The sequence below is a fragment of the Hordeum vulgare genome, chromosome 2H, assembly GCF_904849725.1.
Source record: "Hordeum vulgare subsp. vulgare chromosome 2H, MorexV3_pseudomolecules_assembly, whole genome shotgun sequence".
Taxonomy (NCBI): Eukaryota; Viridiplantae; Streptophyta; class Magnoliopsida; order Poales; family Poaceae; genus Hordeum; species Hordeum vulgare.
The window spans coordinates 27,572,376-27,586,484 of NC_058519.1; the positions used below are offsets into that span (position 1 = coordinate 27,572,376).

The 14,109-nt window shown below is 39.0% G+C and overlaps 1 protein-coding gene across 1 annotated transcript; it reads right to left on the reverse strand.

Moving 5' to 3' along the window:
• Positions 1 to 2,790: 2,790 nt before the first annotated feature.
• On the reverse strand, positions 2,791 to 11,705 carry LOC123424608 (isoflavone reductase homolog). Its single transcript, XM_045108249.1, has 4 exons — positions 11,278 to 11,705; positions 4,707 to 4,947; positions 4,340 to 4,543; positions 2,791 to 3,164 (listed from the first exon to the last, which is right to left on the reverse strand). Exons 1-4 carry the CDS (start codon positions 11,605 to 11,607, stop codon positions 2,998 to 3,000), a joined length of 942 nt encoding a protein of 313 aa, XP_044964184.1. The 5' UTR covers positions 11,608 to 11,705; the 3' UTR covers positions 2,791 to 2,997.
• Positions 11,706 to 14,109: the final 2,404 nt, after the last annotated feature.

The following is a 14,109-nucleotide window of genomic DNA, read 5'->3' on the forward strand; positions in this document are numbered from 1 at the left end:
TAGAAAGGGCTAAACCATTCAAATTTGGAAACTATAATGGCACAAACAGAAACTAGACATATATAAATTGGTCCAAGAAGTACATGATACTAGTCCAAACAGTAGATAATAATAGCTACCATAGATATATATATACAAGTGTTCGACGTTCAGAACACTACTGGTCTGAATCATCTAAATCAGAATGTCCACCTTCCTCGAGGTGACGCTGGCCATAGTGGATGACTCGAATCTTGCGGTACAACTCGTATGAAACGTATGCATCTTTTGCTGCATACTCAATGTTGATATCATCAAGTGGGCCCTTCTCCCAAAGTTTGTGCTGAGACTTTGGGAAACTGGTCTTCATATCAGCATATGAATCGTCGATCAAGGCAACTGCCATATGAGCCATCGAAGTCCTGTCATGTCGAAGCCTGAATATCGTTTGGAGATCAACGAGGCAACCAGCTGGTATCTCAATACCGAAGTTGTGCCTCATCTTCACCTTGTCGTTCCTTATGTCAACGGAAGCAAAAGTGATGCCGCTGCGAAGGAAGTCCATGAGTTCTGGACAATGCTTGTCACTCCTGCAACAGAAACAAATTAAAACGGAACAAATGTTTCATACTGCTGCAATAAGGAAACATGTTTCACTACAACTAAAGAAAAAATTATCTTTAGGATTCAAATAGAACATATGCAATGGAACCTAGAGAGATCACTATAGCTATCCAATGGAACCTAGAGAGATCACTAGCTATATGCAATTTTCATGACTATGACATATCATATTGCTATCCAATGGAACCTAGAGAGATCACTAGCTATATTCAATTTTCATAACCTTGGATCAAAGAACACCGCATAAAATTGTATCACTACAACTATGATTTCAATGGAACATATTGAACCAATCAGATTTTTCAGATTATGGAACACTATTCCAATCAGATTGTGTTCCCTTCAACTAATCAAAATTGTTTCACTACAACTATTTGAAGCGAACCAACTATGATTCTAATGGAACATATTAAACACTACTTGATTCTAATACGATTTTTCAGATTGTGGAACACTATTCCAATCACATTGTGTTCCCCTTCAACTAATCAAAATTGTTTCACTACAACTATTTGAAGGGAACCAACTATGATTCCAATGGAACATATTAAACACTAGTTGATTCTAATACGATTTTTCAGATTATGGAACACTATTCCAATTAGATTGTGCTCCCCTTCAACTAATCAAAATTGTTTCACTATAACTATTTGAAGGGAACCAACTATGATTCCAATGGAACATATTAAACACTAGTTGATTCTAATACGATTTTTCAGATTATGGAACACTATTCCAATTAGATTGTGCTCCCCTTCAACTAATCAAAATTGTTTCACTACAACTATTTGAAGGGAACCAACTATGATTGAAACAAATAAACTTACAATGTCATTATCTTGGATCAAAGAAGGCCTCAAAACTTACCTCGCCCATTGGAAGATAAAGACATGGAGTGCGAAGCATAGTTGGATGACGGCAACACCGCGTTGATCGGCCGTGTACTCCAGATCAAGCCCCAAGAACTTCTCATGATCCGCTGCGTGGTCAAACCATCGTTCCTTCAACTGTTGAAGAAAAAACGGCACCTCCCTGCTCAGGTTCGTGTACACGACACGGAGCTTGGTCGTGCCATGTGCGAGCACCTCATGAAAGCTAGTTGGCATGGTGGAAGAAGAGAAGGGAAGAAGAGAGGAGAAGAACAGAGAGGGCGACGCGAGAGAGAAGAAGAAACAGAGAAATGTCGATTGTACGCTTCGGTTCGTGCTTTTCATCGCCCGAAATGACGCGGGATGCAAACCGTTTGGGTCTTTAGTCCCGGGTTGAGCCACCAACCGGGACTAAAGAGGTATACCAACCGTCGCCACCACTACGGCAGGCCACGTGTTAGTCCTTTAGTCCCGGGTTGAGCCACCAACCGGGACTAAAGGGGGATACGAACGGTTGCCACCACCACTGCCCACCGCGTAGCCCTTTAGTCCCGGTTTGGAACACGAACCGGGACTAAAGGCTCCTTACGGACCGGGACTAAAGCCTCGAGGGAGGCATTGAGAATTGGGGCGACGTGGCTGGGCCTTTAGTCCCGGCCCAGAGGCAGGCCGGGACTAAATGGTCCCGGCCAAAGGCCCGTTTTCCACTAATGATGTGCAAGAGTTCAATACCACAAATATATGCATCATACCTATTTTGGATCTTTACACTACTTAATAAATGGCTGCATGCATCACTCGATGCAGAGGCCGGGGCGAGGCCTCCTTTTCAAAACAAAATATGCATCATGGCTGGCTGTTTAACGTTACCAACATAGACCCAAAAATACTTTGTAGGTGCAACACACGCTCACCATTAGAATTCGAAGAGTCGAGTAAGGAGTTTCAACATGATTAGAATTCAATGATAGCCCTTGATAGCCTTAAATCTACACGGTTATTTCATTTTACGCGTATAGGGTGAAACTCCTTACTCGACTCATGATAGCCCTAAACCTACACGGTTATTTCATTTTCTGCGTATCATGTAAGTACTGGCTAGCATTCGTAAATCCGAGACTATACAGGATTAGTGGTTGAAATATTCAATGATAGAACATTTTACGACATGTATGCTACAAGCTAGTTTTCAGATACATACAATCTGAATAATATATTAAAAGTTACTTACATCTAGTCGAAAATAAATATTATTTTTTAATAAGTTCAAAGCTAAAATAAATAGAATCCAAACTATTGCAAACAGGTGGAGTCTTCATTTTCACTTCCATGGAACACCTTTTTATTCTAGGGAATCTCCGCGTAACTTACACATGGTACAAAACACATAATTGTCTTGATTACAACTTGAATAGCTATGCCCATGTTGAGTAACATATCAATGGAAGTTTATTCAAACATAGGTGGTGCATACTGTTTGTTGATGTCGTAGGGGTGATATAGTTCAGGTTCATAAAGTTTGTAGTTATAAATAGCGTTTCATGTACTCGTCCATCCTGGTGTACTGAACCTCTGGGTAGAGTAGAGAAGCCTCTTCTTCCCCATCATGTCCGATCTCAAAGTTTGTCAAGCAACCCTCATAGAAAATGTGATAGTAATGCCCTATCCCCACCTGATTAGCAAGGTCTGTACCTGCATGCGAATAGAATATGTAGTAGGTATGGCAGTTGGGGCGAAGCTAGATTTTGCAAGTTTCTAAAAAAAGGCTATGGTCTTTTAGTTTATGATCATGTACATGACTTCATATATCATCTAATGCATGGCTATGTTCTTTTAGTTTTGAATATCTTTGATCGCTATGTTCTTTTAGTTTTGAAGATCTTTGATCTCTATGTTCTATATGAATTAAGAAACGTGTGATAGCTCCCGGGTGTCTAGACACCCTTTATGAACAGTAAAATCAAAAAAATAGAAAATAAAATCAAAAAAATCTGAAACTTTGCAGCATCAACGATGATCAAACTTTGTAGGTTCCTACAAGTTTTCATGTCAAAATATCATGTAGAGAAAGATGTACAAACAAGTTTCAGATTACAGCGCTAAAAGTGCTCAAAACTTCAAGCATTGAAATATTTTTCGTGTGTAGAGCTCCTCGAACTGTTCATAGAGGGTGCCTAGGCACCCGGGAGCTAAAAATCCACTCTCATATGGATTTAAAAGTTTGTTCGTGACCAATCTAAATATATAATTAGAAAATCATTTTGCAAATTTAAATAGTTTTTATACGATATAGTTGCTTCCCAACATAAATAATAATAAAGGAATACGGTAATATTTACTATTTTTTGTGGAAAAAAACATGCACTTAATTCTATATTTGCACTTCCAGAGAGTCATCTAAAATGGTGAGGAAGACTTGTGTATTCTCATCAAAGATAATAGGAATAAACAAATAAATAAAATTATTTATTCTTTAATGTTGTCAAGAAAATAAAAACTAGTCGAAATCATTAGTTATTCTAAATGATTTCACGTGTACAAAATAATATTAGGAATCACGTGAGCAAGTTATGACTACTTTATGTAAAAACAAGTCATGCTTCTCTCTCTTCACTCTCTCCAAAATTTTCGGGAGAAGTCGGACATAATTATGTTGTACCCATGTTCTAAGATACTCCCCATAAAGGAAAACTGTCATATACAATGAAAACGTATTTTCACACAATTAATCCATTACCCTTGTATGAAAATTAATGGCATGAGAATAATATTTTCCTAGATATTCCACGTTGCCCTTACACCATTTTTGTACCACTTGGCTGAGATTTTTAATACTTTATACTCAACAAATAAATGATTTTTTTTACCTTTCATTGACGCCAAGAATTCATCACTCGGAATGGGAATTTTCTCAAGAACCTTTCCCGAGACCTTTTCCCATTTAGCAATCAACTCATTCTGACTAAGGATGTTTTCCTGTGGCCGTAGGTATATTGTCTTGTTCAAGGCCAGTGGATCATCAATGCACTTGATTGTGTACGCTGCAATGTCATCTTCGTCCATGAATACCGCTGCATAGTATGGTATGACAATAGACAATCAGAAGCGGAAATCCGAAGGTACTCTTTTTTTTTCTTTTGCGAGAAAATCCGAAGGTAGTCAAATACACTCACAAACAGGGGTCATACAAACTAGGAGAAATTAAATATTGCAAGCAATATTTTCTTATGGTACCTTTGACGTTGCCATCTCCATAAACGTGAACTTTCTCCTTGGGTGGAAGAAGGGTACCCATTTGACACAAGTTAGGAGCAAAGTAAGCAGCAAAGCAGTTAGCAGAAATGTAGGTGTGGGGAATGTTTCTTTCTTCTATCGCCCTTCTTATCTCCATCTTCTCATCAAATGTGATCCTTCCTGGTTCAAGGGCATGTCCCATCCTTGCTGGGTCCATGCCGAATTCAGATGGTAGGAAACGCTGCATGCAAAATTTGTATGTTCATTATGAATGCACGTGATGTCATGGTTAATGATGTTTCTATTAAATTTTAGAAAAAAAAAGAAGAATCACCACATTTCATGTTCTTAATTATGTATACATACATAGGGAAAATACATCCTACCATCTAAGAACAGTTACCACACATGTCTCATATACTATCATGCTTAGTATATATACTACTTTATCATTGTAAATATGTCCATATGGTATATTTAAGATGTTTAGATGCAAGTTATACAAAAGAATTGCATGTGAGTCTATAATATTTATATATTTTGAAAATACATCCATATTTGTATGTATAAAGCAATATATAAAAAAATACATACTATATAAAAAGTAATATATATTACTATCCAAATATTCTTATATATACTACATACTACACGTACATAATTTTGGTTTTGATAGATACTACATACAACATATAAAACTCACATGAGGGTAACTACTCCTAGGTGGTAGGAAAAAATTGTCTACATACATATAAACATGGCACGGTACGTCGTGCTGGACCCAATGTTCTCGAGGACTCGAGATGCAAAATCATCACCATTATGCATGCTATTTGGTCATTACAGAACCGCTGGACACATGATGAATATTGTTTCGACCCTGTTCTATCGGTCAAAGTGGTGCATGAAACTCTCTCCATCCTCGACATCCCATCGCGAAGGAAGGCACGTGGGGCGCAAAGTTGGAGACCACCGGAGGCGGGATGGATCACAATCAACATAGATGGTTCTATTTTTGGCGATTATATGTCACGTGGAGCAGGCGGTGTGGCTCGCTCTCACTGAGCGTTCCTTGGAGCATGGTGTAAACCCCTACCGAGAGTTTCGGACCTGTTTGTGGCCGAGCTGCTGGCCCTTCGAGAAGGGGTGATCTTCACCTAACTATGTGGGTTCTCATGTGATCATGGAAGTTGACTGTTTGGATCTTGTCAACCTTTGAAACTCGCGCCATAATTGACGGTCGATTGCGGCGCCTATCTTACAAGAATTGTATACTATATAGTGCCTAGTTTTTCTTCTTTCTCGGTTCGTCATGTTAGTAGGGACCTGAATTTTCCAAACCACATTTGTGGTCAGCTTGCTTGTACGCATGAGGGTACATATAGTTGACTTGACCAAAGCCTGGACTTTCTTATCAGCAGCCTACGAGCAGATTGTAATCGGATGTTATTTAGTTGAATAAAGACCCAATTCGATGAAAAAAAAACATACGTATATATACATATACAAATATATATTGTCCATTAATTAATTGATTAATACATAAGGTGATTTATAGCAACTTTTTTTGTCACATGGATACCATGTCTTAATTATATGTTGTCAGTTATGGCATGTTGCTTGGGCACCGCCAAAAAAATGAGTTCCAAGCATCAGCTCCCAAGCCAAGCCCACTGGACTCGATGAAAACTTGAAGTCCAGTGATAAAGTCCATAGTTTGTTCACGTCTCCTATTTCCCGCTTTGCCCTTTCTAGGGGGAAATAGTGGTGTATATTCATTAATATTGTGGGCACCATGGTAGTTTCCCAGGGCTTTGAAAGCAGTACAAGCCGATCAATAGTCAGTGATACAGTGCTACAGACTAAATTATACTCCTCCTTTTCGGTTTACAGGGCTCATCTTCAAAATTTCAGATTTTCATTATACTAGGCTCATTTTAAGTCTAGTTGAGTTAAAGTGCTTTGAGTCTCACATCATATTTAATTCATAGAGATAAGAAAAAACAAATTAGTGGCTATGCATGCATCTTTTTCTACATGCATCATGGAAGTCCAATGAAAGGAAGGATGCTACATTTATTGTCTCAGAAATTGAATATGTGAGAAATATTTCATTGGCTAGTTAGAACTAGTGTCATCCACTCACAATTCACCTTGGTTGATGAGATTTCAGATTTGAGTCCTATAAACCGGAAAGGATGGAGTAATCATCACAACTGCCACCACACCTTTAGTCTCAACCTTTGCAACTCTTGCATCAATATTGAACTCTAGAACCCTTCAGGAGGCTACTGGTACAAAACGCACACCCTCCCGATAGTCGCTTTCGCTAATGGGAGGGTCTGTGCACGCGCCTTGAGTTCACAGTAAATGTAAGGTTTCTAAAGGCTTTGGGTCGTTTTTTTATTTTATTTCTTTCCTGTCCTCGATATTTTAACTGCTATTTCCTTTGGTTTTTCTTTTATGTTCTCTTTTTTTTCTATTTCTCAATTCCTAAACATTTTTCAAATTCAAGAACACCTTTAAAGTAGTGAATGCTTTTAAATTTTAGGAAGATTTCAAATATTCATGAACATTTTCAGGTCCATCATTTTTAAAATTTGTGAACATCCTTTCAATTAGTAAACATTTTATAATTCATGGACCTTTTTTTAGGAATTTGTGAATTTACACTTTCAAATTTTGTGAATATTTTTCAAATTCACAAATAGTTTGACATCGGAAGCATTAAAAAACAGTGAACATTCTTTTCGGCGCTGAGGGTGGTGACTCAGGCATTTCGCAGGAACCAAACACTGTGGTAAGTGGTGAAAACCCGGCTCCAACGTCCCTTCTTAAACAGTCGGCCCATACAAGCCGAGCCAGAAGCTTCCAAAAGCTATTATCTGCTTCTGGTTTCCTTTTAATTTTCCTTTGTGTTTTTGCCAATTTTTACTCAGTTTAATATTTTTCCTTTTTTATTTAGTTTTAAAGAAACATAACTATTTTTTCAAGTTCATGATCATTTTTTAACTAGTAAAAGTGCTTTCATATTCATGAGTTTTTATTAATTTTCAAACAAAATTTTAAAACTTCACGATTTTTTAAACCAATATTTTTTCTAAATTAAGCGATGAATTTAATAAATTCACAATTATAAAAAATATTTAGAAAGTTCAAATTAAAACATTTTTGAAAATTGTAGAACATCTTTGAAAAATCATGATTTTTAATTACATATGTCCGCTGACTAATATTTTCAAAATTAACTGAAAGAGCCAGTCATTTTTTTTTCATGAGTGAGTATATGAACATCACCAAAAGATAAGCAAAAGAACTTATCAAATGATGGACAGGCGAGCGGATACTGAACCGCCCATGTCATGCATGCGGTTCGTATATAACACGTGTTGCAACAAAATGTCGCTATAACCGCATTGGGCAAAGCAAGCGAGCAACATAAACGATCCGCCCCAATAAGACACAATTTGAGGAACATTCCACAAGCTTCCTGCCTGGTTCACGTCCTTTTTTTCTTTTTTTCTTCTTTTTTTCAACACCCTTCAGTCCAAAATGAGTGTCCTGGTTATAGTTCATATTTAAATTACATAAATGGACCGGGCGAACAAAGTATTATAGGACTCAATTTTTGTAACATTCCAGTAGCTTCCAGTTCAGGTCTGTTTGTTTCTACACTCTCCAATCCAAAATAAGTGTCATGGTTTTAGTTCAAATTTAAACTAAAACCACGAAACTTATTTTAAATAGGGGGGGGGGGGTAATTTCCATTTCCCAGATTTTCCTTAGTTTCTTTTTCTATTTTTTACTTTCCTTTTATCTTTTACAAGAGGTTTTTTCTAATGTTCAGATTTTTAAAAACTCTCTGGCTTATAATAAAAATGCCAATTCACAAAAATTACCTATTGCCAAAAGGTTGTTTGCCTGTTTCTAAAAATTAGAGTCTTTGGATCGTGTTCAAAGTTTCAAAAAATGTTTCCATTTTCATATTATCTTCATAAATTTCTTATAATGTTAGTGTTTTCATGTTTCGTTCAGTGCTACAAAGAAAACTCATGTTTCGACAATTGTTCACAAATAAAAAAATTGGTCCCATTTTCCAAAATTATTTCAGAATTTCAAACAAATGTTTAAATTTCATGATTTTGTTAAAATATGGAAAATGTTCCCCTTTTCAAATTTTTTTACAATTAAAAAAATGGATTTTTTAAATACCTCTGCACTATTTCATAATTTTTTTGATTTTGAAATAATCTATTTCCCCTAGTTATGTTCAGATATTTCAAAAACTGTTTGGATTTTTCATAAATTATTAGTTTCTAAAAAAAAGGTTAATCGTTTAAAAAATAGAAATTCAAAACCATGGCTACAGTGTTCGCATCGCTATGGTGACTAGTTGTCTACGATATGATCCTACAAATGCATACTCTTGACTACACAAGATTCAATTGACTACACATGATTGAATTCACAGCACTGAGGTGCGCTAGTCTTTTTTAGCCGAACATCTTTATATTGGACCAATTTTTGGAGGAAATTCGATATCTAGAATGCCAGATGAATAAAATATGGAATACCGTCTGTGGTGGATCTAATGGGCTACTTTGGCAATGCTGATATAAAATTATTTTCTCTCCGAAAACTTGGTTAAACATAGAAATGTTTGACTTCAGAATATACAGCAACGAGAGACTCCTAGGTTGATTGAGACGCTATTGTCCAACAGTATTACAGTAACTACCTAAAAACATTAGTAGAGCAACTTTTGCAGATCCGGTAAACCCCGACCCGCAAATATTGGTTTTCAGGATAAAGCAAAACATTTTTTCGCAGTTTTACAATATGACTTTTGTTCCGGCAGAACAGATCCCATAGAAATATTTCATGGTCCCGGCAAAATTGCATAAACCCCCTTAAAAATGCCCGCTAAATTACAATTGGATCCATTTCGGCCGCTTCCACCGCGAGGATCTCGTCGAGATGAATAGAGAAGGAACACGCGCGTCTTCCCGGTAGCAGCACCGCCATGGAGCAGGACGAAGACCGCGTGTGGGTGGGGGGAGGGGGTGAATAGGAGCAATAACTAGCTAGCAGTGACGGCAATAACAACTAGCTAGCTAGCTCGTTTGTGGCGCCGCAACAACATCTAGCTAGCTAGTTCAGCTTGCGGGGGAACTCGAGCAGCGGCGGCAATTAGGGTCTGGTGGTCGCGCTTGGGAAGACCGCCGTGGCGGGTGTTGAAAGATCCCTCCCGCCGATCGTTTTTTTATTTTTCAGGTCCTTGTATAAATTGCCCAAAATCCTATAGATATAAAGAGAATGATATGGAATATGCAGTATCCTGCAAAAAAATATAGCGGACAATTTTGCGGGATCTATTGGAGGCGAAAAAACGCCCTCATCCATTAAATCGGCGGTTATTTTGCTGGATAACCTGGGAACTTACAGTAACGCTTTCCCCTCTCCCTTGACCACTGCTTCATATCCTCCACGCCTTCAAATTTTGATGTGGTCTCACATGGCGCAGTCTCGAACAGAGTTCAAATAATACCCCTCCGCTGGGATACACAGAACATATTTTGGCTGGTTAATAAAAGATCTTGGCAAATAACTACACTATTTGTATGCGGTTTATACGATACAAAATCACGGTACTAAGTATAGTTATAACGGTATAAATAATACGACATAGAAAAAGGGAACCTAATTCTTATATCTCTTTTTTTTATTTTATGAACGAGGCTCCAATAATGCACCAGCCAAAAAAGCGAACAGTGAGATCTAGCGCTGCTGTTGCTGTCTGCAACTTTCGTGACCCACGTGAATTCAACAATTATGACCAATAATAGAGAAGATGAAATTTAACCTGAAAGTAGCCAGGCAAAGGCTTTCATTTTACTGGAGGTTGGTGCTCGTTATTTTCTCAAGATCTACAAATAGTAATTCGGCAAAGAGCTCTGCAGTAGCCCTAGCTAGCGACTATTCTAGTTTTTGTGGCATTGAAACTTTTTTTCCCTATATATTAGTGGGAGCACAAAAGGCATCGAAATCTGCCACACACAAGAATATGCGGGCGTCCATTTGTAAAGACAGAACAAAACATATTTTGTGCATTTTTTTCTATGTACTCCAAATCCGGAGGGTGTTGGAGAAGATGAATAGCAGACGGAATAGTACAAAAATGCACCCCCAATAAACCCAGTTTTAGTGAATATCAAACATATATTCTTATGCATGTAATCAAAAAGGAATTTGCTATTTCTTGGTCGACTGAGAAATTGTTACTTATGATTTTTTACATGTCGATCAAATGCACATGGTGAGACTTCTTTGTGTTGCTCAAAAAGCTGCGAGAAACTTGTCGTGTATATAGAAATGTTATTTTCCAGTTGAGCCGGGTGTTTTGTTGGATAGAGACAACGACGGAGGGAGTAGTAAAGAGTTCATGCTTTCCTCCCCCAAAAAAATGATGCATACACAAACATCTTTCTTTGCAAGAAAAAGTTCACACTAACTTATACTAGTTGCATATATACAAATATATAAATTCCCCCGTGTGAATTAGCCTACGTACCTTGACATTTCCAGCTTCTTTGATGGCCTCCACCAGCTTGAGTTGCAGGTGCAGGTTATGGCTCCGGAAGTGCACCCCGGACATGGCCGACACCACCACGTCCACCTGCTTAACGGCGGCGACGAGGCCCCGGTGGTCGTCGAGCGACGCCTCCAGGAGCCGCGCTCCCTGCGCCTTGAACGACAGCAGCATCTGGAGCTTCTCGACGTCGAGGCCGATCTCCGGCCTCATCAGCACGTAGGTCTCGTGGCCCTGAGCTAAGCTCGCCTTCACGATCCTCCTGCCGATGTAGCCAGTGCCTCCAACGACAAGAACCCTGCTCTTCTTCATGCCTCACAACGAATTGCTGCTGGATGACTGCTACTTGGCGTGTTCACCTGGTTGGCACCTTCAGATAAAGGAGATCCGTCAGTGAAATCGATGTCAGCCTGGTTGGTTGGTGGTGACATTATGTACATGTACGACCCTAGCTGATATTACATATCACTCTACAGTGACCAGACAGCTTTATCATGGTGGTTGATTTTGAGGTTGCCCATGTTTACACTCTACCTGACACTTCTCACAACGAAGAGTACTCTATAAGTCATTTTAGGTTATGCACTGTGATTAAAACAAAGAGAAAAACGAGAGAAAAAATGTTAATTTGCTAATTAATATCATTGTATTCAATGAGTTAACCACTGCATATCGTGCTAATTAGTCTCGAGTCATTAAAAACATACATGCCTCATGTCTTTTATTGGTTCGTTCCTTTATTCATGTCAAAAAACAAGCTACGAAGTAAAAGTTAATGCACTGTGCCTAAATGTTTTGGAATTTTTGATTTTCGTAAGATGACTTATAAACCGAGACGTAGGGGTAACATCGAGTAGTAACATGCATATGTTACTAGTCTAAATTACTATCTCCACAATGAATATTAACATATGAGTAATAACATTAAAAATTTTATTTATTAGCTTATAGACTCATCTTGATTTGACAAACGTTATGTTACTTATAATATGAGTAACTAGCTAAGTTACTCAATTTCTTTCTCTTCTTATTAATTAGTTATCACATCATATATTTTACTTAGGTGACATATAATGTTATTATCTATATTACTCCCATTGTAGTGTATGAGGTCGTGGGTTCAAAACACAAACCGCTTCCGTGTATATTTTAGTTCTCTCTTTTATTTCTTTCTTCCACTTCCACTAACAGGTGGGACCAGGAGAGTGTGAGATGACGAGGCAACACCGTTTTCCAAGTAGACTGTTTCACCAGTCAATTGTTGCTTACGAGGATAGGTTGACCACCAATATATTTATCTCATTATTTAGTGTCCTCGAGGGAGAAATACAAATATAAAAGGTTCATTCATCACTGGAGCCGATGCAGGGATGCTTTCCCGGGTGCTTCGTTTGTAATTGGCGATTGACTGAACTGGCGAATGGAGCTCCACGCGCTGGAATCTTATCGAGCTGAGCATCATCTTAATTACAAGAGACGTCTCTGCCAACTTGCACCAAGGCAATAGGAAGCCACCAGCCATGCAGTACTGAAAATTTGCATGGAAGTTAGAAACTTAGAATATGGTTCAGTTTGAAGTTTGAACCGCCGGTTCCACTATCGAACAGTTGTTTGGCTTGTAGAAATGTTGAAATCTATGATGGGCCTTAGGCCCATGAGACAAATTCAGAAATTTCAAAGGCCCATGTAGGTGGTGCCATGACAAAGGGATGGTGGAAAGTTTAGTCTCACCTTGCTAGCGGAGAGGGAGTTGGACCCCTTTATAAGGGTCTTCTTCTACATGCTAGTTATTGGAGCATGAGAGGAGAAGAGGCCTTCGCGCACTCCTCTGCCGCCCGCCTCGTCACGACGTGTCGCAGGTTGCGGAACGGATGCGCCATGATCTGTTCCTTTTGCTGCCGGAGCAGACCTCTGAAACCCTGCCTCTCCGGAGGGCGATTAGGTTTTTGGGGAGCGATCACGTGACTGCTCGCCTCCGCCTGTCTGCTTCGTCAACGTTCGCGTCGTTCTCGTCATCGTCATGTCTTCACCAACCGAAGCTCACCGTCTCGCCCGCGAGAAGGCCGAAGCTGAGAAGAAGGCGGCAGAGGATGCTGTCGCCGCCACCGTTGCTACGGTCAACTGGCCGGTCGGAGGGTATAACTTGTTCATCCCGCTCCTGTTTATTTCAGCTCTAGTAGTACTAGCTATATGCATGGATGTTTCAACTATATGTGTAGTACTTGCTAGTCTACTTCGTAATCAATATGTCATGAATCTACTCAATGACATGTTAGTGATTGTTTCGTGGATTAATCTATTTGGAAAATTGCCTATTTACTCAACAATCCAAAAACCTAATGTGTGTAGGAATTTTTCGAATAGTGGTTTTGTTGCCACACTGAAACCAGATAAGTTTACCGGTACTTATTTCAACCGTTGGCAAACGAGAACCACCTTATGGCTCACGGATATGAACGTGTTTTCGGTAGCCGGTGTCACTCCTACGGGAACGATCACTCCTCAACAGGAGAAGGCGTTCGCGGAGGCCACCATCTTCTTTCTTGGAGCAGATTTAAGCGTGATCGGAGATAAGCTGGTTGATGCATATTTACATGTGCATGTTGCCAAAGAGCTGTGGGAGGCGCTCGAATCTAAATTCGGGGCCGCCGATGCTGGGAGCGAGATGTATGTTATGGAGCATTTCCATGATTACAAAATGGTTGAGAACCGTTCTGTATTGAAACAAGCTCATGAGCTAATATGGATTTCTAAAGAACTTGAGGTTCTGAAGTGCGATTTACCGGTCAAATTTGTCGCGGGATGTATAATTGC

Excerpts from the sequence above, each read along its gene's own strand:
- LOC123424608 (XM_045108249.1), bottom strand. The coding sequence starts at position 11,607 with ATGAAGAAGAGCAGGGTTCTTGTCGTTGGAGGCACTGGCTACATCGGC. Across the intron at positions 4,948-11,277 it reads AAGAAGCTGGAAATGTCAAG|CGTTTCCTACCATCTGAATT; the intron begins GTACGTAGGCTA and ends TTTTGCATGCAG. Across the intron at positions 3,165-4,339 it reads ATTCTTGGCGTCAATGAAAG|GTACAGACCTTGCTAATCAG; the intron begins GTAAAAAAAATC and ends ATTCGCATGCAG.